Source organism: Electrophorus electricus, chromosome 13, assembly GCF_041902795.1.
Source record: "Electrophorus electricus isolate QZ-2024a chromosome 13, ASM4190279v1, whole genome shotgun sequence".
Classification (NCBI taxonomy): domain Eukaryota; kingdom Metazoa; phylum Chordata; class Actinopteri; order Gymnotiformes; family Gymnotidae; genus Electrophorus; species Electrophorus electricus.
In genome coordinates this window covers 13,450,159-13,472,500 of record NC_137509.1, presented here as the reverse complement: position 1 = coordinate 13,472,500, position 22,342 = coordinate 13,450,159, and the positions used below count along the sequence as shown (strand labels likewise).

The 22,342-nt window shown below is 37.9% G+C and overlaps 2 protein-coding genes and 1 long non-coding RNA gene across 11 annotated transcripts in view; all 3 read right to left on the bottom strand.

The window, feature by feature from the left end:
* Positions 1 to 1,355, bottom strand: part of LOC145643554 (uncharacterized) — a 6,193-nt gene extending 4,838 nt beyond the window's left edge. The window contains exon 1 of the mRNA XM_081695093.1: positions 1,259 to 1,355. Coding sequence (XP_081551219.1) covers positions 1,259 to 1,313 — 55 coding nt within the window. The 5' untranslated portion in view covers positions 1,314 to 1,355. The remainder of the gene's footprint in view (positions 1 to 1,258) is intronic.
* A 2,870-nt stretch (positions 1,356 to 4,225) lies between these two features.
* Positions 4,226 to 7,219, bottom strand: LOC145643393 (uncharacterized). The gene is made up of 3 exons (XR_014115759.1): positions 7,020 to 7,219; positions 4,841 to 4,938; positions 4,226 to 4,311 (listed from the first exon to the last, which is right to left on the bottom strand). It is a non-coding gene; the product is annotated as an uncharacterized LOC145643393 (long non-coding RNA).
* An 8,470-nt stretch (positions 7,220 to 15,689) lies between these two features.
* On the bottom strand, positions 15,690 to 21,693 carry LOC113577352 (cellular tumor antigen p53-like). 9 transcript variants are annotated; one of them, XR_014115974.1, is made up of 11 exons: positions 21,520 to 21,693; positions 20,224 to 20,410; positions 19,408 to 19,468; positions 19,014 to 19,223; positions 18,161 to 18,347; positions 17,657 to 17,769; positions 17,296 to 17,405; positions 17,065 to 17,191; positions 16,771 to 16,868; positions 16,559 to 16,662; positions 15,690 to 16,385 (listed from the first exon to the last, which is right to left on the bottom strand). XR_014115974.1 is itself a non-coding variant. In XM_027009951.3 (11 exons), the coding sequence occupies exons 2-11, from the start codon at positions 20,301 to 20,303 to the stop codon at positions 16,289 to 16,291; spliced, it is 1,194 nt and encodes a 397-aa protein (XP_026865752.1). In that variant the 5' UTR covers positions 20,304 to 20,410; positions 21,520 to 21,693; the 3' UTR covers positions 15,690 to 16,288. The 9 variants fall into 9 exon arrangements, 8 of the variants coding, with proteins under 8 accessions (XP_026865752.1, XP_026865758.1, XP_026865757.1 ...); XM_027009951.3 differs by having other exon boundaries at positions 17,065 to 17,198; XM_027009957.3 differs by having other exon boundaries at positions 17,065 to 17,198; positions 20,224 to 20,339.
* Between the last annotated feature and the right edge of the window lie 649 nt (positions 21,694 to 22,342).

Below are 22,342 nucleotides of genomic sequence, written 5' to 3'. Positions count from 1 at the left end.
TCCATAACATAAGTATTACTGCTAAGGTGTGTATTGTTAGGTAAATGCTAAATAAGCAAGTTATTCCTGAATATGTACAAGCGTATACAGGAAGTTTCAAAAGTGTTTGTTTAGGAATTTAATTTCAAAGAATTTCTGACCCTTGGGCCATAAATAATTTGATATTAGTGAAAATGATTTAAAAAATAAAGCTGACTCTCTGCAACTTTCAGAAAGTGCATATTTCATGCTGGATCTTTTTTCCTCATCCCCGATTCATCCAAACCTTTTTAATGCCTTTGAATTGTTTCCTGCCTATTACAAAGCCCCACTAACTTGGTTCTGTGTGGCTGAGACCATCAGCTTTTTTGAAGGCAGACAGCTGAGCACCATATCAATAGTTTCAATCAGATCAGTAGTGTATCATCATATCAGACATTTTCTCTGTTGTGAAGCAATGATACCAGTAACTTTTTTATATGCATTTTAAATTTTAAGCATTTGGTAGATGCTTTTGGATGGCTAAGGCCTCACTAAGGACTTACAAGGCTTCAGTACAGTAAGTCAACTGAATTCTGAGCATTTATGGAGATCTTACAATTCACTATAAATGGTACAGCAGCCTTTTAAATACAGTCATGCTTATTTTGTAATCATTTTCTTTGAGGTATCAGCATTGACTCCTGTTTCTGGCAGTAACTTGGTTCAATAGTATTTGGTCTCTAACCTATGTGGACTGGCTAGAATGCATTCTCTGAGTAGATGACCGAGCACTTTTGTAAGTCGATCTGGTTAAGAGCGTCTCCTAAATCCTGCAAATGTACCTATAATCATTCCTTAAAAAACTGTCTGATCTGAGGATGAGGAACCTTTTCACCAGAAATACATAAAGTTAAGCAGAAAACTATGTACTTAATGCCTTAAACCAGGTACAAGGAATAGGGCTGTATGTTAAAGAGCCAAACCCACAGAAGGTTTGGGTCCTCAAGCACTTTCGGAACTTCCTGGAAAAGCGCTAATGCAGACTATAGAGTTTAGCAGCTCAGCAGGAATCTTACATTGTATTTCAGATTATAATGTAAAAAACAGTTGTCACAGCAAGAACAAACTACCAAAAATACCTGAAATGTTTTCAAAATAAATAAATAACACTCTAGATGTAGCTCATAAATTGGCCTCTGTGATTAATATTTCTAACAGTTGCCATAATGCATATCAAATCAGTTTTGATCCATTGAAAAGTTAGAAGGAAAAATACAGAAGTTTGTATGAAGCTTACCTACTATGAGCAGTATACCCATCAGCGACATGTTATTGGGCATTTGAGAATGCATTGGAGACACTTCACAGATGACAAGGTTTAGTCAAGAAGGTAGACAGACTAGGGAAGAAAATTGACAAAGTTGGATATAGAGCAAATTAACAAAGCACATAAATTTTAGCACAAAAAATCAATTATTCTGTGGAACATGGTCTGAAAGAAATGTAATAACCACTTTAAATATTATGTTTTTTTGAAAAGCTTGGAAAGCAGATGATAAATAGGCACCTTACTGAGAGCGATATCCTCTTACACAGTCCTCTGGAGAGTTATATTGTGTATTAACAACCAAGGTAAATATATTCAAATATTTGCATTTACCTACCAACAGACATTGATGAAAAACCCACTCTTACCAATCAGATCAGACAAAACAAACAAAAAAAACCCTACATAGTTATCATCATTTGCATGGCAGAGGAAACACACTAGTTAGACAGTTATTTTACAGTGCAGATTCTGTAAAAACAAGGGCATTTCACTTATTCTCTGACAGCTGCATTCTGGTGAGTTAATTTTAAGGTGACCAACAAAAATGCCTTCATGGTCTTGCTGCACTGTACTTCTGTAAACTGATTATTAGCTGACAATAGATCTAAAAATTATCATCAGTAATATCCTAGTCATACCAGCCAGCAGCATGCTGAGTTTTAAGGTAGACTTGAATAAGAATCTGGATAATAAGTTAACTTCAACTGTCCATAGATTTTCTTTTTCTTTTTTGCTATAAAGATCAAACATCTCAATAAATAAATAAATAAATATTCTAAGAATAAACTTCTATTGGTGTAAGCAGAGCTTGAGTGAAGAGACACTCATAGTGCTGGTAGTCTTTCTGTGTACTCACTGAGTGCCTGGTGTGCGTTTGGTGGGTAGAATATCGATTTACCACTAAAATTCACAAGAATACTTATAAGGTTATTATGAAGTTGATGTTGAATTGCAGTTGCATTCAGTAAAAACAAAAATGCAGATGAAATATATTGTAAATTTCAGGAGTGAATGAGGCAGCTGCACTGAGCAGAGAGAGAGAGTTAACTAAATGAATAATTAAAGCAAAAGAAAAAGTATGACAACTTTACAAAAGTTTTATTCATACATGCAGAATCATTTTTACCTAACAGATGGGTCTCCTAACAGAGTGTGTCAGTGGTAGCTCAGTGGTTAAGGTACTTGACTTGTAATTGGAAGGTTGGTAGTTCAAACCCCAAGTTGCCACTGTTGTGCCCTTGAGCAGGGCCCTTAATCCTCAAGTGCTCAGTCATAGCTGTAAGTCACTTTGGATAAAAGTGTCAGGTTAACCATAGTTTTATTCTTATAATTTAATTTATTTATATCCATGGATGACATTAGTGAAACAGCATATATAATACATCTCACACAAAACAATTCCCCCAAACAAGTAGACTAGATCTCCACGGTGGTTATTAATGAAAAAATATCGGATCAGTATCGGGTGACATTCAAATGCAAGATCTCGATATCGGATTGGTACCAGAACAACTGGTATCATGCCATCGCTACTGTTGTGCAATATGTATGCTACTGTGACAGAGCACTTTCCCTCGGGATCAATGAAGTGATATCGCATCGCCCCAAGCTGTGAAATATCTGACCTCGTGACCTGAGGACACTTGATCTAGATACATTTAAGTACAGGGATAAGACCTATCTGGTTAGATTAGTCTTTAAATAACCATATGAGACCTCTGCACTGTACCTTCTAATTTTAACATTTTTATTCTAATTTACTTATTTTTTCATATTCTTCAATACTTGGCTCGTTGTGGTCTTACATGCATTTGTTCAACAGAAACACTTTAGCACTAAAGATGAGCTCACTAAATAAAAATGCACTAGCTTTGTCAGAGTTCTGTTAGAAATCAAAGAAGTTTAATGAACTTTGAGTTAGTTTCTAAATGCCAGTGTTAAAATAATTTGTCCATTGCTATTGGAACATCACAGCTGATTATTAGACCTTTCTTCTAACATCCAAAGATTGTGATATGGATAAAACTATCAGTTCACATAAGCCATCTACAACATCCCCATTTCACAAATAGTGAGCATATAACAAGCCAGAGTAATAATTTGCTAATTTGTGAAAATCATTACTACTATGGATAAACTAGCAGACTTGGTTTAACTCTGAACATTTCAAATAAATTAATTTTCAAAATATTGCAAAGTTTAAAAAAAACTAATTTTCTTGGAGCCATCCTTACTACCAGATTTCAGCATCTTAGGAAGCAAACATTGTTTTCATTTCCAATTTAATGAGTTAATTGTATTGTCAAATCCACAGCAACTGACGATTCAACTTGAATAACTTGAATCACTTAAAAAATGTGTTCTACATTACCTGATTTCAATACTGATAAAAAGAGATAAAGAGCAGACTAAGAGATATGCCAAGGAAACTGTAACAAATTCCACAATGACCATCCAGAAACATCTCTGCTGCAATGAATATTCCTAGTCAGTTGAAAAAATCTATTAAAAGTGAAAGCACCTTTGAAAAAGATAAACCTGTGTGTTAAGGTATGAAGAGTCAAGAATTTGTATTTATAAATAATGATACTTTCACTTTCTCCTTGATTGCAAGTAATAAAACAATACATTTGAAAAACAATTGTTAGAATTTAATGAAACAGTCCAATAACAGATCATTTCAAATGGTTTAAGATAATAAATGTTAATATGTGAGTAAATGTTATTGTATATTGTTATTGTATAAATGTTGCATATTAAAAATATATAAAGAAAAATTCAACAACTAATCATCACTGAAATTAACAATGCTTATAGTTATACAACTATTAAACCCTTAAACTATTAAACTATTAAACACATCCTGCTACACATATGATTATGACAAGTTTGAATATATTGAATATATATATAAGCATTCTTTCTGTAAATCATTGTTGCTTCTTTGTAAATCATTGTGGCTTCCACTCAAGAGTCCAAAAAATATCATGGCTAAAGCGTTGGTCAATGTAATCTCTCAGCTGCAACACAAATAGACAGAATGATTTGATATCACTCATGTGGTCTTTCATTTATTGCAAGCTTTGGAATACCATCTTTATTTGTTTCTACCAGATTACTTGTGTTATAAAAATATAAAGAATTTAAGTGAGCATGTCAATCCAGACTTGGCAGTGCCAGATACTTCTTGACATTTATTTAATATTTTATTGATTTACTGAAGGATTTCCCTTCTAACATTGCTTTGCAAGATGTAATAATATCCTATTATAGCTGCCCTACTTACAATAGTGTCACGGAATGCCCCCGCCCAGTGTAAATATTTACACTGCTTGACACAGTATAAATGACATACAACAGTAGAGCTTATATAAAGGTAAACTGAAAAGTATTTGTAGCAGCTGTAAATAGATAATACACACTGCAAAAATGCTGAGTAATCAAATATATAATGGTTACAATTTTAGGACAAATTTCTGCTATAGTGCTTTTAAGAAAATTGCCACATTTCTTTTTTTTTTTCTAATATGGGATTTAGTTTACACTGACCATTTTCAGGACTTGTGACATTGTATCATCTCTCATGCAGTACATGTTGGTGGCTGAAGAACACAGCATTGCGAGGGTTAATGTCCTATTGTTGGCCACTGGACAAAAACAAGACAGAGAGAAATGAACCTATGTACACAGAGGAAGTCAGATTAATACGCATTCCCTGAATCAAATTCTAAATCAAGTTTCTGACAGGTAATACAGTTTCTAAATTGAGACACTGGCTTAGTTTGAATTATTCGAATATATCATAGTTGGATCTTTTTTTTTTTTTTGACCAAATCTAATGCGGCTTATATTCATTGCCAGATTCATTACCAGACATGAACGTGTGTCGACTGAGCTTATGCAGTTCAACAATCGTGTCAAGAATTATAGATCTTAGCCAGCAATATTTATAGATGCCGTCTCAACATTTCAGTTAGTGAAGGGATGGATCTGGTCATTAAATGGGCATTAGGCATTCAACAAGGTGCTAGAAACATTCCTCAGAGATTTTGGTCCATATTGACTTGATAGCATCATACAGTTCCTGCAGATTTCCCAACTGCACATCCATGATGTGAATCTCCCATTCCACCACATCCCTAATGTGCCCTATTAGATTGAGATCTGATGATTGTGGAGGCCATTCAAGTACAGTAAACTCATTGTCTTATTCCAGAAACCAGTATAAGATGATTTGAGCTTTGTGCCATGGTGCATTATCCTCCTGGAAGAAGCCTTCAGAAGATGGGTACACTATGGTCCTAAAAGAATGGACAAAACTCAGGTAGGGGCCCAAAGCGTGCCAAGAAAATATCTTCCACACTATTACACCACCAGTAGCCTGAACAATTGATACAAAGCAGGGTGAATCAATACTTTCATGATGTTTACACTAAACTCTGACCCTACCATGCAAATGTTGTAGCAAAAACTAAGACTCATGAGACCAAGCAACATATTTATTCCTCTATCGTCCAATTTTGGTGAGCTTTTACAAATTGTAGCCTTAGTTGCTAGTTCTTAGCTGAGAGGTGATGTACCAAGTGTGGCCTTAAGTTGCTGTAGCCCATCTGCTGCAAGGTTCAATGTGTTGTGCATTCAGAGATGCTCTTCTGCATACCTCAGTTTGCAATATTTGGGTGGTAAACCTAAATTATTGCTCCTTTAAATGAGCTTGTGAGGAAAATGTGAATTTCCAAGTGACAATGTTAAGGATGCAAATCATTGCAAATCAAGTGTAAAGGGAATAGTCAAGTCAGCTTTTGCATGTTGTTTTCTAAAAGTCTTCATATAACAATCATTTTTAGGTAATCTCAGAATATCATAATACTGAAGGGGGCAAAGTTAGCACGGTTTTCCAATGTTCATTTCCTCCTGACAGCAAAGTAGGCTAATTGATTCAAAACTTCATCAGAGTTCCACCTACTTCCCAAATTTCAGACAAAATACAAATAATGCTGTAATAACCATAATTTTGCTGGAAAATCTGCATAGCAGAAGGAAATAAACTGATGTAAACAATGTTCTGTGGCAAATATATGCAAATACAAATGTACACAGAATTCATTCAGCTAGTATGGCTGAGGCCAAAAAAAAGCTGCTGGCTCCACTACATCGCTGTCAGCACACAGTGTTTTTACAAGAGTAGTTAAAACAAAGCTCTAGTTCATATTATTGACAAGCTGTTAGCAACTTAAACAAACCGTGACATTTTCCCCATTTCCGCGTGACAAGTCCCATGAATAGACATCTTAGAAGGCTGAAAATTCTTTGCAGTGCTGTCACTGCTATCGGCCATGTATTCTTCCAACACAAAACAAGCCCACGTTGCATGCTGTGCATGCATCTGGAAGACTTGCTAACTTTGGTTGAAGCTGGTCATTATTTAAGGTGAGGTTCAAACACCACTGTAATCAACCTTGACTTAACGCTAAAATTTGAAACGCTAAAACTAACCACCAAGAATTCTACCATGGGTTTCACTGACAGTGACAGTTTTTATTGTGCAATGGATTGTTCATAAAAAATTGCAAAAAACAAAGACAAGAACTGCAGCTTCTGAGGCCTCTCAGACAGTCTCCCCCATGTCTTATCTACCTGCCAGCGATGTTTCTATACTTGCTTTGCCACTTCCTGTTTGGGTCTGGAGAGATTGTCTGCAAAGTGAAATTGCACAAAAATGTCATACCTGTTGTTTCATTTATGGAAAGAGGTAGGCTCTCCAGGTCACCTGCAAGTATACTGACATTGAAGTAGTACTTAGATCCTGATTTTAATCCAGAAATGACGGTAGTGTTTTCTCCCGTTACATTGATGGTTCTATTCTCCATCCAAAAAGGTGAAGAGTAGACCACCCTGAACATGAGATTTGTGACCCCTGCTGACTGCGCCGAGACAAACCACTGTAGCTGTAATGCAGTCGTCATCAAGTGGTACAGGACCTAGAAACATAAGAGGAGCAAGAAAAATGTAGACGTATCATTCGTTTTTCATTCACCAAAAGAAAATCATTCAGAAAAAAATCTAATTAAGTACATTGTGAATACACTCTGTAACAGAATAAAATGTGAAAACATTCCAGTGGAGCAATTACTTTTTTTTTTAAAGCTATGTTAAAAAGGCATACTCACGTGTAAAAACTGATACATTCACCGGAAGGCTTACCAATTTATCATCATTTTCCAAGTAAGTGACGACACTAACAATGTACCGTTCTGCTGCTTTCAAAGAATTAAAGGTGCAATTTGACTGATTTGTCTTGACAGTAGCAAATGGGATGATTTTGTTGCTAGAGTTAAAAATGTTCACCATGAACAAGTTATAATTCCCGTCTGGATTTTGCCAGTTAGCAGTAATACTGCTATCTGTGCTGTTTAGGTAAAGGGCAGACACCTGCAATGGCACTACATGTGGAGACAGAAGAAAGGGATAATGATTTAAAACAATTTCACTCACCTGCTCGGTCACACTCAAAGAAATTCCGTCATGAATGCCAGCTTCTTAGGTTACTGACCAATTTACATATTTGAAAAATTTCTAATTGACATTATACTAGGCAGTGAACATCAAATGTTCTGAATAAATTATATAACTATTATTTTATAATAACATTTTTGGATATGTTTAAAATTCATATACAAAGAATGTAATGAACAAGTTCTTTGAAAAAATGTAAATGTTGGGAGAAAAACATGGACAAAGAGGAACAGATAAGAATCATCTAACTCACTGGTGTAGGCACTGATGTTAACCGCTTCTCCTTCCACTGAGCCGTTTGCACATGCAGACACACTCAAGGTGTATATACTCCCTGGTGTGAGGTTCGTCTGTGTAAACGTGCGATTGTCCCAAAGCATATCATGCTTTCCCAGAATAACGTGATAACGGTACCCTGAGATGTTTTTATCAGGTGAGTCCCAGGAAGCAATTATCTTCTTACTCTCATTATTTGCAGAGGTGAGATTCGCTACTGGAGAAGGCTCTAGAAAATGAGTTTATAAAAGGTAAGCAATATGTTAAAGTTGCATTTTTAGTTTTGCAACAGCAAAAACTGCATTCATTTTAGATGCCTTATATTACATCTTGAACAATAATTTATTATTTTTCACATCTTGGGTGGGGATTGTCTGCCCACAAGTATTCTAGGTCCACAGATATAGGAAACACACACTCTATAATATATTATTATATATGTGCTTGTGAAGTATTTTGCCTGCACAGCTAATGAATTACCTCTATCCAAAACATGCTAAATCCTGTTTCTCTGCAAACCTTGAGTACTTTAGTACAATTTTATACACACACGCACTGGCCACTTGATTAGGTACACCTTGCTAGTATGAGGTTGGACCCCTTTTGCCCTATGAACTGCCTTAATTCTTTGTGGCATAGATTCAACAAGGTGCTAGAAACAATGCCTGGATTTTGGTCCATATTGACATGATAGCAACACACAGTTGCTGCAGATTTGTTGGCTGCATATCCATGATGCGAATCTCCTGTTCCACCACAACCCTAATGTGCCCTTTTGGATTTTGATCCAGTGACTGTGGAGGTCATGTTAATACAGTGGACTCACTGTTGTGTTCAAGAAACCAGTTTGAGATTATCTGAACTTGGTGATCTGGCCCATTAAACTGCTAGATGCAGCAACAGAGGTGGCTAGCACCACACTACATTTACTTATGTAACTTTTTGAGCAAATTGTTTTTTTAAGAGTTGTTTTAAAAGAGGATACTTTATACTCTTAATCCAGTATATTTGTAAAGTAAAAAATGTACTTTTACTCCGTTATGTTCATCAAGGTTTCTTCCGTCACATTTTAAAATACTTTTTACATTTTGTACGTTTTGCCACAACCTGTCAAATGTAGGAGGGATGGTGAAATTCCTAAAGATGATCACCGAGTACCACCACTTTGGTTCAGGAAGACAACTGGACACTAGACCAACATAATGAACAGCGAACAGGCATGTTTTCTGGAGTGGGACTCAAATAATTAGTTGCAGTTATGAAAAGTAGCTCGCAATATATTCCTTTCTCTAACAATAACCAATCAGTGTGTGAAACCGGTGCTCTCTCAATGTGCATTATTAATATGAAAGTAAAGGGCTTTTAGCTGACTACTTAGACAGAACAAATAGTTTACAACCGATTGTATTCAGTATGTATAGCAGGCCTATTAAAAATCAGTACCAAGGAAAGTGAAGCCCCCTCTATGTTGGCAGACCAATACTGGATACTGTTCAACATTCTACATATTTTAAGTGTAATAACAGCCTTATGTGTGAATCATTAATATATACTGATTGTAAAATTCACTTAAAAACCACGCTTTAGATTTGAATTCAATATAAAAATTTGTTGCCTGGTTTTATTAAATGAGTTCCGATGAAGTAACTCACTACTTAAGTAGTCTTTTTAACAGATACTTTCTAACTTTTAATAATTTAGAATGTAAATTACTAATTTTACTTCTGCTTGAGTAATTATTATTTTAAACAGTATTTTACCCGAGTACAGATTTTGGCTATTCTACCCACTCTTAGTAGCAATCAGAAGGTACACTTCAGTCATAAAGGGATATACATAGTCAGCAATGATACTCAGGTAGGCTGTGGTATTTAAACAATGCTCAGTTGGTATCAAGTGACCCAGTGTGCCAGCAAATTATCCTCCACACCATAATACCACCACCACCAGCCTGAACTATTGATACATGGCAGGATAAATCTATGCCGCTCACTCAATATTTTCTCTTTTCCAGACCATTCTCTATAAAACCTAGGGATGGTTGCACGTGAATTTCCCAGATGATCAGCATTTTCTGCAATATTCAGACCAGCCCATCTAGCACCAAGAAACATACCAGATTCAAAGTCACTTAAATCATGTTTATTACCCATTCTGATGGTCAGTTTGAACAGCAGGTCGTCTTGACTGTGTCTACATGCCTAAATGTATTGAGTTGCTGCTATGTGATCGGCTGATTAGATATTTGTTTTATTGAGCGTTGTATTAATGACAGGTGTACCTAATAAAGTGGCCACTGAGTGTATATCTATCAAGTTGCTTTTTGAGTTCTACAGTTCCAAAAACTACATTGTTAATATGGAGGATATTAGAAATCTAAGAATGTAAAATGGTGGCAATTATGAATTTAAGATAACCTTTTATATTTTTTCATGGTTTATTTGTCATACAGGACTAAATTGACTAAATAATGCATCACCATAACACTAATTATTCTGAACCAACACTGACATGACTCATTTGTGTCATTAAATGCCATCTTTGTGCTAATCCAAACACATGAAACATTTATATGCAGGTGCCATTTTGTATATAGTGTATAATTATGCTTAATAAGACTTTACTCACTGGTGTAGCTCATAATGTTGACTGGTTGTCCATAAATGGAGTTGTTAACAACAGCACAAACAGAGAAGTTGTATAATACTCCTGCATCTAGATTTATTACTGTGTATTCTTCACTAAAACTTGCTTGATTTGCTTTTCCAGACACAGTTACTGAGTAAGAATCATGACCTCCATTTGGCTCACTCCACGTAAGGGTAACATTGTGCATTTCCACTTTCACTATGTTCAGATTACGGATCTCGTCAGGCACTATGGGAAAGATGATTAAAATTAGTTGCAAAAGAGTTTCATGCCAGTGGCTATACATTTATTTTCCCACCGTCAGCTGAAAAATGTTTTCAAATAGAAAATAATTTACAAAAATAAAATTAAGCTCAATTAAGATGCATTTCACAGATAGGGGATTCTTCATATCCTTTATAATACATACAATTTATAAATTAAACTAAATCGTTGATGTACTAAATTATTTTTAAATTATCTAGACCAATAAAAGATAATAGGCCAAATTCATAAAAACCTACTGTCAGATTTAACGTGACATTAAAAACATTTCCTGATTCATAAATGTGGATTGCTGGCGTATTTTACCATTAGCTTTTTGTCAAGCTACCGCATTTCGATCTAATTTGCATATAATATTAGCGATTTGTGATAGAGCAGCCCTGCGGGGAGGAAAAAAAAACAAAACAAAAAACAAACACCTCAACCTATCGGACAGTAAATGTTTCGGTAAGAATCAGATATGGATTGAATGCCCTTTCATTTAAAAATGTTTTATCACATGTAATTCACCAAAATTCGGCACACGTACCTTTTTAGCCAACATTTACATTATTTAGCAGACGCTCTTATTCAGTGGGAGATCAGTGGTTAAGATATTTGACTTGTAATCAGAAGGTTGCCAGTCCAGGCCACCCCACCACCAAGCTGCTACTGTTGGCACCCTGAGCAAGGCCATTGGCCCTTAATTGCTCAAGTTGTATTCAGTAATAATTTTAGATAAAAGCGTCTGTTAAATGAACTAGAATACTGTGCAAAACATATATAAGCTTTAACTAGCTAACTGACAAGTTTTAAAGGCTCATTTTCGATCTGTGCAGATCGAGCATTATGGCAAACGTTGCAACTGGAAGTAGTACAAGTGAGGTACTTAAGCAAGACGGGTTTTTTTAAATAAGGAATGCAAATGTAGTAGCTGTTACAGAAGAAGAAACTACAAACATATAGACTGAGGAGATATCCAGTGTTGTTGCTTTGCCGTGATTTAAAAGTAGTACCTTAGTCATCAACTCAGCGCAGTTACCGCCCCAGTTATACTTGAAAGCAGCGTTATTACGTATAGTATCCACTTTGTTAGTGAACAAAAATAACCCAAATATCTTATATTAAAATGATCTCGTAAGGGCAGGAGAGTGTGGCTGCAATTCTTAAATGAACCACTAGAGGTGAACTTGTAAGTTTCTGGTGGCGCGCGTCTGTAGATACAAATGAGTTACCTTTTTATGTAACGGGCAGTTTTCAGCCTAGTCGTCTTTAATATTGCCTCGTTTACTTGTCGATTTTGGTTGGTTTTAACCTTGGTCATGGTCGAATTTACCGGAGGGTTAACGCATAATTCTGCGCTAATTACCGCCACGGTAAGTTTATGAACCGAGTCGCCCATTTTATGTGGCGCAGGGGGTAGTCACGTTGTATGAATTTGGCCCAGCGGTAGATGCTTACATTTTACTCACAAGTGTAAAAAGAAACATTCTGAGAGTTTAGATCTCTGTCACATTTCACAGGGAACACCTGGATTGAGTAGAGCTTTCCCGACACCAGGTTTTGGATCGATTTGGTCAGGCCAGTCTCATTCGAGGTTTGGTCAGAATTCCCTCTAATTTCCACTCTGTAATGACTGATATTCCCTGGTGCCTGGCTCCACATTAGATAACCGCCACGGTGCGTGACATTGGAGAGTTTAATTAATCCATAAAATACAACTGCAGATAAAGACAAAAAATGATGGCATCATTAGTGACCTATGATGAATATTTGTAATAAGTAAAGGTATTTTCAAAATGTTAAAAATGCCACTAATGAAACGGAACAGAATGTTGAAATCCTTAACAGTTAAATGTCAGCATAAATTCAGTCTGCTGGAAAAGACAAAAATTCGGAAACTGAGCACAATTTAGAATAATCTAAAAGCTGACAAGAAGAAAAGCAATTAAAAATATCTAACCACACCACCATAGCAACATTATAAAGTATGTTTATACTTGACACTTTCATAGTTGTTTTTTGTTTTTTCTTTATCTTAAAAATAAAGCAATAGAACACGAGATGGGGCTGTCACAAACATCATAGCATGGCTGAGCTACAGCCATCATGTTAGTCATGATGGATATATTTTCATAACACATTGGCACTGTACCAGCATAGAAGCTTCATCTCTGGAGTACAGTGATGCTTTTGTGTGATGTTCCATTACATCACCCTGTTTCTTCTACATCGTTAATTTGCACATTTCTCATCTCCTCACCCCCCCCCCCCACACACACACTTTGTTTAGATAGCATGTTCAGTATATTTAGTTAAGATGAGCTTACTTTATTTTATAGCACTTTCATGTATCGTGGAAATTCAAAGTGCTTTACATAAATATACTAGAATAATACAGCCACTACAACTGTAGCTGTAGCCAATACTGACAGTTTACCAACCAGAACACAAAAAGGCATGCACATCAAGCACATGCTTTTGGTCACTGCAATATTGCAGCAAAGCTATAGCATATAAAAATGTCTTGAGTAATGGATCTGAACTGCCAAATTTTCAAAGCTGAGGGAATCAAATAACTTCTGCCAGTCTGTTGGAAAAGGACAAAAATTTGAATAAATGTTGAAATACATGAGAATTGTTAAGAAACGACAATAAGCTGAATCCTTTCTCAAAACTAATGGGAGCTTATAAAACCCTCTTCAATTAACATTTGAAAAAATAAATTAATTAGAAATAATCACTAAGAAAAGAGTGAAATCAATTTTGCCAATACAAATACTCAAACCTAGTAGAAGTGAACAACGCTTCTAAAGAGAAGAGTGGTATTGCACCCATTGTATAGATTGTTGAAAAAGCATGCATTTGCTCTCCCACCACAACATTAACAGTGCGCATAATTAAATGTTTGATGGAGGAGGTGATGAGCTTTAGCTTTTTTGTGTGTATGTGAAATGTGTCCCTCTAATTAAAGCAAAATGCCATAAACCTCCTGTAGGCTTGTACAAGCACATTTATAAAAATAGCTCATGCACACTTTTATTAGTTATGAATCCAATGATGAGTTCCAATTCGATGCAAGTAATATATAACTATTTATCAAAACTATAAGCTTCAGCCATACTTTGAGTGACTCTCAGTGCAGAGTACTTAGGATGAGCATAAGGACTTCACAAGACTGCTGAATGAATCTCTTCCTAGACTCGTTACATAAAACGACGATCCTTACCATCATAGCAGATGTAAGGCAGGAGGTCGGAGCAGTGCTTCTCCCACCACATGCCAAGGTTGAGCAGGGCCACACAAGAATCCTCGATATATGCATCAGGTTCTGTGTCTTTACTTACTGTATTTGTAGAGCAATTGGCAGAAGTTGTATCATCCTTTATGTTTAAACAAGCGAGGAGTTGTGTCGAGGTCGAAGACTGCATTGTGTCATTAATATTTAAGGATGGATATGTAAGCACCGGCACACTCTGTTTTTTGGGGACAGGGTGACCAGGATACCAGTTCTGGTAGGTGACGGGAGCATTGTCGGACCACTGAGTCCAGGGTATGGCACCACTGATATTCCTGCGGAGCCCAATCCAATATAGTTCAGAGGTGAGGTTCTGAACAACGAGCTCTGCGTTTCTTGGGGTGATGCTGACCAGGTCTTTGAAACAAAGCTGACAGAAGTGTCTGGCATCATCCCATGTGCTGGCATTGGGCTGGGGATAGTAATACTTCTCTGCCCAGATAACAGTGAAAGCTGAAGTGGGGAAAAAAACAAACAAACAAAAAAACATACGAGTAAGGCAACATGACAACATGCACGCTACATCTAAGAGTTTTAACATCAAGGGCTACATCAGATTTAATGGAAAAAATTGTCTTTTAATACACATAATAATAAATATAATAGTAATGTTTACCAGACTGTATTTGATCAATGCAAATATTTTAAGGGTTCGTTTACAACCTTTATTTCTAATTAGAGAACTATAGCATGAATAAAGTATTTCAGAAACAAGATAAACCTTGCGAGTTGTACTATAGTAAGCATTTTGATCAGCACTTTATCCCTCTGCTAACCTTGCACTCTTGCATGTTAGATGGCACAAGAACTTTGTTGTAGCATCAACATGAATCTAAAGAAACATATAACCATATCTAATTAACCAAATAGAAATTAAAACTTAATGGCTGAATTAGACTGTAAATAAAACCTGGCACCTTTAAGTTCCATGTATGTAATACGGGGGGGGGGGGGTTAAACATCAAAACTTGCTACATGCTATAGAACTTACCACCCAAGAAAAAAGGCCCCAATTTCAGCATTTCCTGCAGTAGCCAAGCTTTTCTTGAGGTTTCTTGGACAGCTGGAAAAAAAGCTTTAGCATGGAAGACTAATCTCTAGTTTTAGTTGAGCTGGAAATGCAAATCAGCAGCCACAGCATTACTTTGGTTAACTCCCACAAAACACCAGCTGAAACACAAGAGACTCATTATACAAAACCATCACCTTGCTCCAGGTGAACACCCCAATTGAATTAGCTTGTGGTGTACAATGCAGCTCTCTACTTACTGTACTTATCACTGAATTTAAAGTATAAACAACCCCACTTATCTCCAAGCAGAACAACAGTTCATTTTAAAAGCTGTTTGCATCGGGCAAGGCTCAAAGAAGTTTGCTGCATTTTAGCTTACAACCATTTAAAAGTAGGTCACAGCCTGTTTTTAAGAATGTTTATTTGCTTTTTAAACAGTTTTTCACATTTTATGCTCTCACATAGAAGCAAAGCCAGCAGAACAGTAGTTTATGTGGAAGCATACATATATGTGCATGAACATATAATGGTTTCTGACATTCTAAAACCCAAGATTGATTAACCAAAAAAATAATAATTCATTAAGGATACAAAAGTATATATTTTTAAAAAAGAAGAAAAAAAATACAAAATTAACAAAAAGTATAAAGACATGGAAAAAAATACTGTAAAGTTCTGCTCAATAATCAGTTTAACCTGAGATCTAGCTGACAACATTTAAGTTTAAATCATGATCACTGCCAGTGTCTGATTTCCACTATAACAATCCCCCCCCCCCCCATCCCAAAGGAATTTCAGAGGACTTGTATTAGAATCAGGCAGAGTGGAACACTTCCAGGTGAAAAACAGAAATGCTCCATGCAATGGTTTTTTTTTTGTTTGTTTTTTGTTTTGTTTTTTTAACAAGGCAGTGTGCATGCAGAACCGTAAAATGCAAGAACACGTAATACTAAATGCGCATCTGTCAACAGTGACCCAGAGCAACAGGACTGAAGGCTCATTTTCATTCAGTGTCGGTTTTATCATCCTTTAGAAGCAGCCTTTTCCCAGGGCTCGGCTCGATGTCGTGCAGCTCACGTCTGCTTGAGCTCTTGGAAGCACTAGATGGACAGACAAAGTAGAGGCTTCACCAAGAGTGAAATAACTGCTCAAAGCCCTACCACTTTGTCAGGCTTCACTTTAAATTGTATCAAATATCAATGAGTTTTAATCAGCAGTGTAAAGCTTTGCATGTCGACTTAACTGCCCAAAATGGATGACAGTGAGCTTTTACCGCTTCTGTCTGTACTTGTCCTTATCTGATGCAGACATTGTGTCCATCAGCTCCAAACTGTCATTAATGGTTTTCAACATGTTAAACCTCTCTTTCCCACGAACCTAGAAACAGGGGCAAACAGGAATACATTTGCTGATATCCGCAGTCTTATTCATTTAGTGTTTAAGTTAGTTGGGGGTTGGGGGCGTGCCCAAAGTTTTCCCACTCACTTGCAGGAAGTAGATCTCCTCCTCAACACTGGAGTCTGCCCGCATTTTCTTACAGGCTTCAGCACCAGGTGAGGCCTGCACATCTGGCAATGGAGCTTCTGAATTGAAAACGGAAAGGGAAAATTACTTTAAAAAGTTGTATACTCGCTCGTTTTACTTGCTCATGCGTCACAATAACAGCAATAGCTGAGGGATCGAAAATGAAATTAAATGCGGGGAGAGGGGTTAGCCTAGTCACGTCCATTCTACCTCCTATCCACACAAGCCACAATCAATCAGGCTCCTTTCTTGTACCTCTCTTAATTCTCTTGGCAGCTGTGGTGGTTCGCGCCGTTGCCTTGTTGCGATTCTCCTCTTCAGTCTTGCGGTCACGGCCTGGGCAGGCACACACACGCACCTCGAAGCAGCACCGGCCCAAAACCTGCTCGCTGACCGACAGGAAATGCACAAATCAAAACAGACCAAAATCGGGGGGGGGAAGAGCGCGCGAGAAAGAGAAAGAAGTGGAGGTAAAGAAGGCCTCACTCATGCGTCTCCAGGGTCATGATTGTGAGAATGGGTCTGCGGTTCATCCCCCCCATGCAGCTGCTGTTGCACATGTAGTTGAGCAGTACAGTGGTGCTTTCAGAACCCAGCTGCAGGCCAGACGTGGGGAGAGAACGAGAAAGAAGACCCGCAGAGCTCATTTCCAACTCAAAAAGAACGACATCCGAAGAATCCTATTCACGTTAATTGTACGTGGGGTACACATACTGTTGCGTGGAGCCACTCAAACAACTAAACACAAGCCCAATCAGGTACTATCAGAATGTGACTACAGCATGGTAAACACAGTCAGAGCCAATTGTATATCAGAACTGGCAGATACGTGGGAATGCTGCATTACCTGAGGATGTTCATAAGGTAAAGTAACACTCTGTCTCTTTGTGTCAGGGTCCTCCAAGTACTGAGCCCTCTGACTGCCCTCCACACGGATTAGGTGACTGCGATGGGTGACACCTGGAAGAGGCAGAGATATTTATCACAGGACCACTTTTTAAAACCATTCGTTTCAGGTAATTCATGTTTATCTATTTCAGGCTACTTATTTGGAAAACAATTAATAATCCACTCAGCTCTCCTTAGTGTAGCCCTGTTAGGCATAGGCTATTAAAATCTTTTATGGTGCAATAAATTTGGATAATCTTGGTTTTTCTTATTTAAATAATCCAAGAATATTCAGAACACCTGATGTAGAGCAAGATCAACTGCATACTGCCACATGCCCAATTTGTTGTTGCTTAATTTCTTCTGTCACTTGTTACCAAGATGATACCTGAACCGATTCACATAGCTGGTTAAAAGATGTGCATGCATGTATGGCAGATTAAAAAAACAAAAACACACCAACCTTCATTATTCTCTGCGACGTTCTGGTGGTGTGGGCAGCGCAGCACCACCTCAGAGACATGCTCTGCCTTCTTGTAGATGGGCGTGGCCCTGAGGATAGCTCCCTGGGGAGGCTCCCTCTCGACCTGCACGTCCACCGGGCAGGTCTTGGCCACCTGGCAGTAGAGTTTGTTCAAGCTCACAGAGTACTGGATGTATGGGACAAGCAAGAGGGGGACAGCGTTAGAGACGGTGCCTAGTGGACAATGCAGTTTTGTGGAGATGGGAGTCAAAACAACGACTAATTCATCACATCAACTCCCAGATGTCACCGAGCACACTGGTGTAATCAAATCACGTGACTGGTTCAAGACTTCACACTAAAAAATAAATGTATTTATTTATTTTAAAGGCACATTGAGCATGCCATCAACTTCCATCAAAAGTTCTCGCTTGAAAAGATATGCTAGTTTTTTTGGTTGATAGACAATGTAAAAAGGGGGATATGATAAAATAAAAATAATTTACACACGAGTTAAAGTATGCACAGTGGGATGGGTCTGGCATTGTATTTATCTTACATCTTCATTTTCGTCAATGAAATGGAAAAAGGGGGAGAAAAAAAAAAAAAAAAAAAAAACATTTGAATCTGCTGATTGCTCTACAGGCCGAATATTGTAGGGAGGTGCGGAAGTGAGGAGAAAATTTCTCTCTTTTTAGGGATTTTATGGAGTTGCCATTTTTTAAAGAGAAAATTAATCTGTATGAATGCAATACAGCCTCATCTGTCACTCAAAATTCATCAACATGGAATTTGAAAAAAAAAAAAAAACTCTTGGGTAAGAGAGAGAACACCGTTAGCCTTCCTAACTCACCGTGGACACAGCAGACTTGGTTGTGCTAGACTGGTTGAAGCGAAGCTGGAAGCCATATTCTCCAGGGTAGTCGCTGGTGGAAGGTACAACTGCAGCTGGAGGGGGTAGACTGTCCAGCAGCAAAGATGTCTCGGCTGGTAAACCAGCGTTCTCAGTGACCTCTGTGAGGTCCAAATCAAAGTTCTCATTGAACGTGCCATTGGGCAAAGCCTGTTAAATTGATAAATCAAACGTCCAGAGAAATCAAAAGAAGGCAGGCTATATTTACTGATGTGTTGACTACATTCACATACTATATCTACCAGCCTGAAATTGTCACTAATACTCTTCCATCCTGAATTCAAACCAGGCTGGTTAGTCATACAAACAGGTATTAGGATGAAGGGAAACTCACAGCGCTGAGCCATGCGTCACTGTCTGCTCTTGGCAGCTCTGCAATAAGGTGACCAAATGCCCTGGACAAGAATATAAACATGCATCATCATGCTTGGTGGTTTCACATCCTGCAGATCTGTAATACCTACCATTGAATCTGATGAGGACAGCATTTCAAGATTTCTAAGGGCTTCCCAAACATTCTTCAACCAAACTCCACACTGACACACAAAAATAACTGGCTACCACATCCCTGAAAAAGCCCAACACACGAGCAATTAACTACAACTTCTTACTGCAGCCATATTTCTGGTACTAGAAACAACCAAGAGAGTGAAACATGATCTCTCTCAATACAATTTTCAAAAGTCCACGGGGGGGGGGGGGGGGGGGGTGAATGTTTATTTTGCTCAACGCTGCCACATCTTATTGTTGTGGGATATCAGCCAATCAAACAATCTTACCCTAAAACTGATGTTTTTCCACTGTGCCCTCTAACACCAAAGCAGTACTGCTGAAATAAAGTTAATGCACTCTATTAGACAGTATAACCCCATGTGTTAGTCTATGATTCATGTGGCAGTGTGCGCAATTCATCTGACAGCATTAGCCATCCTCAAGCCCCTCAAAATATACCGTTAGTGGTCCTGTAGTCAAAAACTGACCAGTGACGAGTGCTAAGGATGACTGTTGAATTGTGCATGCATGCATCAGTTAGTCTGTACACTTAAACATTCAGCCACAACCTCTGCACATTATATGGTGCAACTTTAAAAAAATTAAAAATAAAAATGTAAATGCTGTGTTGCCTAATCCTCACAGCATATTAACTCACATGTCAGCGCCAATGTCCCCCCACATCTGCTCAAAACTGCCCTGGCTCATGGGCAGGGCCATCGTCTCCAGGTCACTCATAGCTGCTCCGCCGCTGCAGACTGTTGAGTGCAGCCACTTGTGCAGAGAAAGCAATGGAAGCAGTGATTACTTAGAGGAGAGTCAGGCAAAGGAGCAGTTCGAGAAGCCTGCAGGGAGAAAGCATAGGCGTAAAATGTAATTTGGTTGCCTAGAACAATTACTGTAAAGTTGAAAATTTGCTTTGCAAAGAGATTAGCTTTTGCAAATTAGCCTATATGAAGAAAACAATATTTGGTTGTAAAGCATAGTAGTAAAACTTTCAGAGTAACAAAGGCTTTTAAAAATACTTCTGATTGATCTACATCGCCAAATCCACGTTTGCAACATGCATACTCATTTAATTTACTGTGTGCAGATTTCCAGTCTTAACGATTCAGGTGCTTTTCAAACGGGCCTTATTAGCCAGCTAATGAGTTTCAAATGCGAGCACAATAACCTATCTAGCTTTTAGGTTATATAATCAGCTACAAACCCGCAAGCAGGAGCTTTCGTGGTATTCAAAGTTAAACTTGCTTTTGCACGTACACACACATTACCAGAAAATAGTTTTGTAGCAGAGCTAGTTTCTTTAGCTCAGCTCAGGCCATGACAGCCGTTAGCTTGGAGGCTTCTCCTTTGTTCTACCCGCTAGCTAGATCCCCAACTATAATATAAACACTAGAAACACAATACAAAAAAAAACGAGCCTAAATCTAACCGAAATCTCAGTTATAGTTAGAGGTAGCTGGCTAACAAGAACAACTCGATAAATATGAGTGCAAAGAGGACGGAATCACACATCACATCCAAATCTTCCGTAGCTGTTTACCACTCAAGTCCATGCCTGTCAGCAACACGTGCGCGCACACACCAGAAAATGGTTCTAACATTGTTTTGGGGAAGCTAACCTTGTTAGCTAGCTAAAAAACTTTTGGTTTTTTTTATACGAAGACCGTTAAACAATAGAAAAACAAGACTACAGAAACACCATCGATCCATTACCAGGCGTGAACTACCGCGGACCTTCGCATAAAGCTCACGGAGCTCTAACCACGTGAAAGTTATGGAAAAATAAAAACAATGGTCTGGCTGGCCAATATACATATCTAACTCATTTAAGAAACTGGCTTTCCCCAACAGCACAATGTTTGGCAATAAGCAGCGTTTCTGAATTTCCTAGTTAGACAGCTAAAATAGTGATTTTGACAGCGTTATGGAGTGATTTCGGAAAGGTTACCTCGCCTCCCACTAAGACTCCCCAGGCATCAAAAGACTTGTGCGGTCTCCGCTTTAGTTAAACAACGTGAATGTTTGGTGTCGTACGACCGAAATACAAAATTATCAACCGTTTTAGCGTTTATTCAACCACACGACAAAGCGAGGTTCGGTGATTTCCAGAGGCAGGGCGGGGTCGACTGGCGTGAGTTAAGACGACCAAACAGAAGCTGCCATGCAGGACGTGTGTATTTTTAAATTGAAAGGCGCGGGATTGTTTTCTACGTTATTGCATTTTAAAAATCTAATAGTCACAAATTATGAAGAATTTTCAACGTCGGTCACCGAAGAGGTATAGCATAATTAAAACATGCAAAACTGTATCAGTTGATTGCAATGTTGATTTGTCAAAAGTGAACCCTGCTAATCACAGTTTTGATAGCAGACAGGCTGTAAAAAAATTACGCGACTAGACCATTAGTACACTTCAAAACTATTCGTCCTGGGATCTCCAAAGCAGCACCCTTGCTGACCACATTACAGCTTTGTGTAAATTTTTGTTTGTTTGTTTGTTTGTTTTCCATTGCAGCGCCTCTGTTTCAGTAGCCTATCAATTTGTATAGTGATTAATGTATGTGACCGTTACATTTTATTATTCGATGTGAACAAACAGACATGACAAAAGTAGAATCACCACTCAGAGAAGGCCTGCTGTTCATTCATCCATTCATTCATTCTTTCACTGATACATTCATTCATTTTACTTTACTTTACAGTTAATACTGATCGCAGATCATGATTGCCTAATATACTCCAGAGGCCAGCCATGTATGTGCCCATCTGCA

Coding starts and splice junctions, on each gene's coding strand:
- LOC113577352 (XM_027009951.3), bottom strand. CDS start 20,303: ATGAGTGACCTGGAGACGATGGCCCTGCCCATGAGCCAGGGCAGTTTT. Junction 17,406..17,656: donor TACCTTATGAACATCCTCAG/GTAATGCAGCAT, acceptor TCTGGCCTGCAG/CTGGGTTCTGAAAGCACCAC. Junction 16,869..17,064: donor TGCCAAGAGAATTAAGAGAG/GTACAAGAAAGG, acceptor TTTTCAATTCAG/AAGCTCCATTGCCAGATGTG.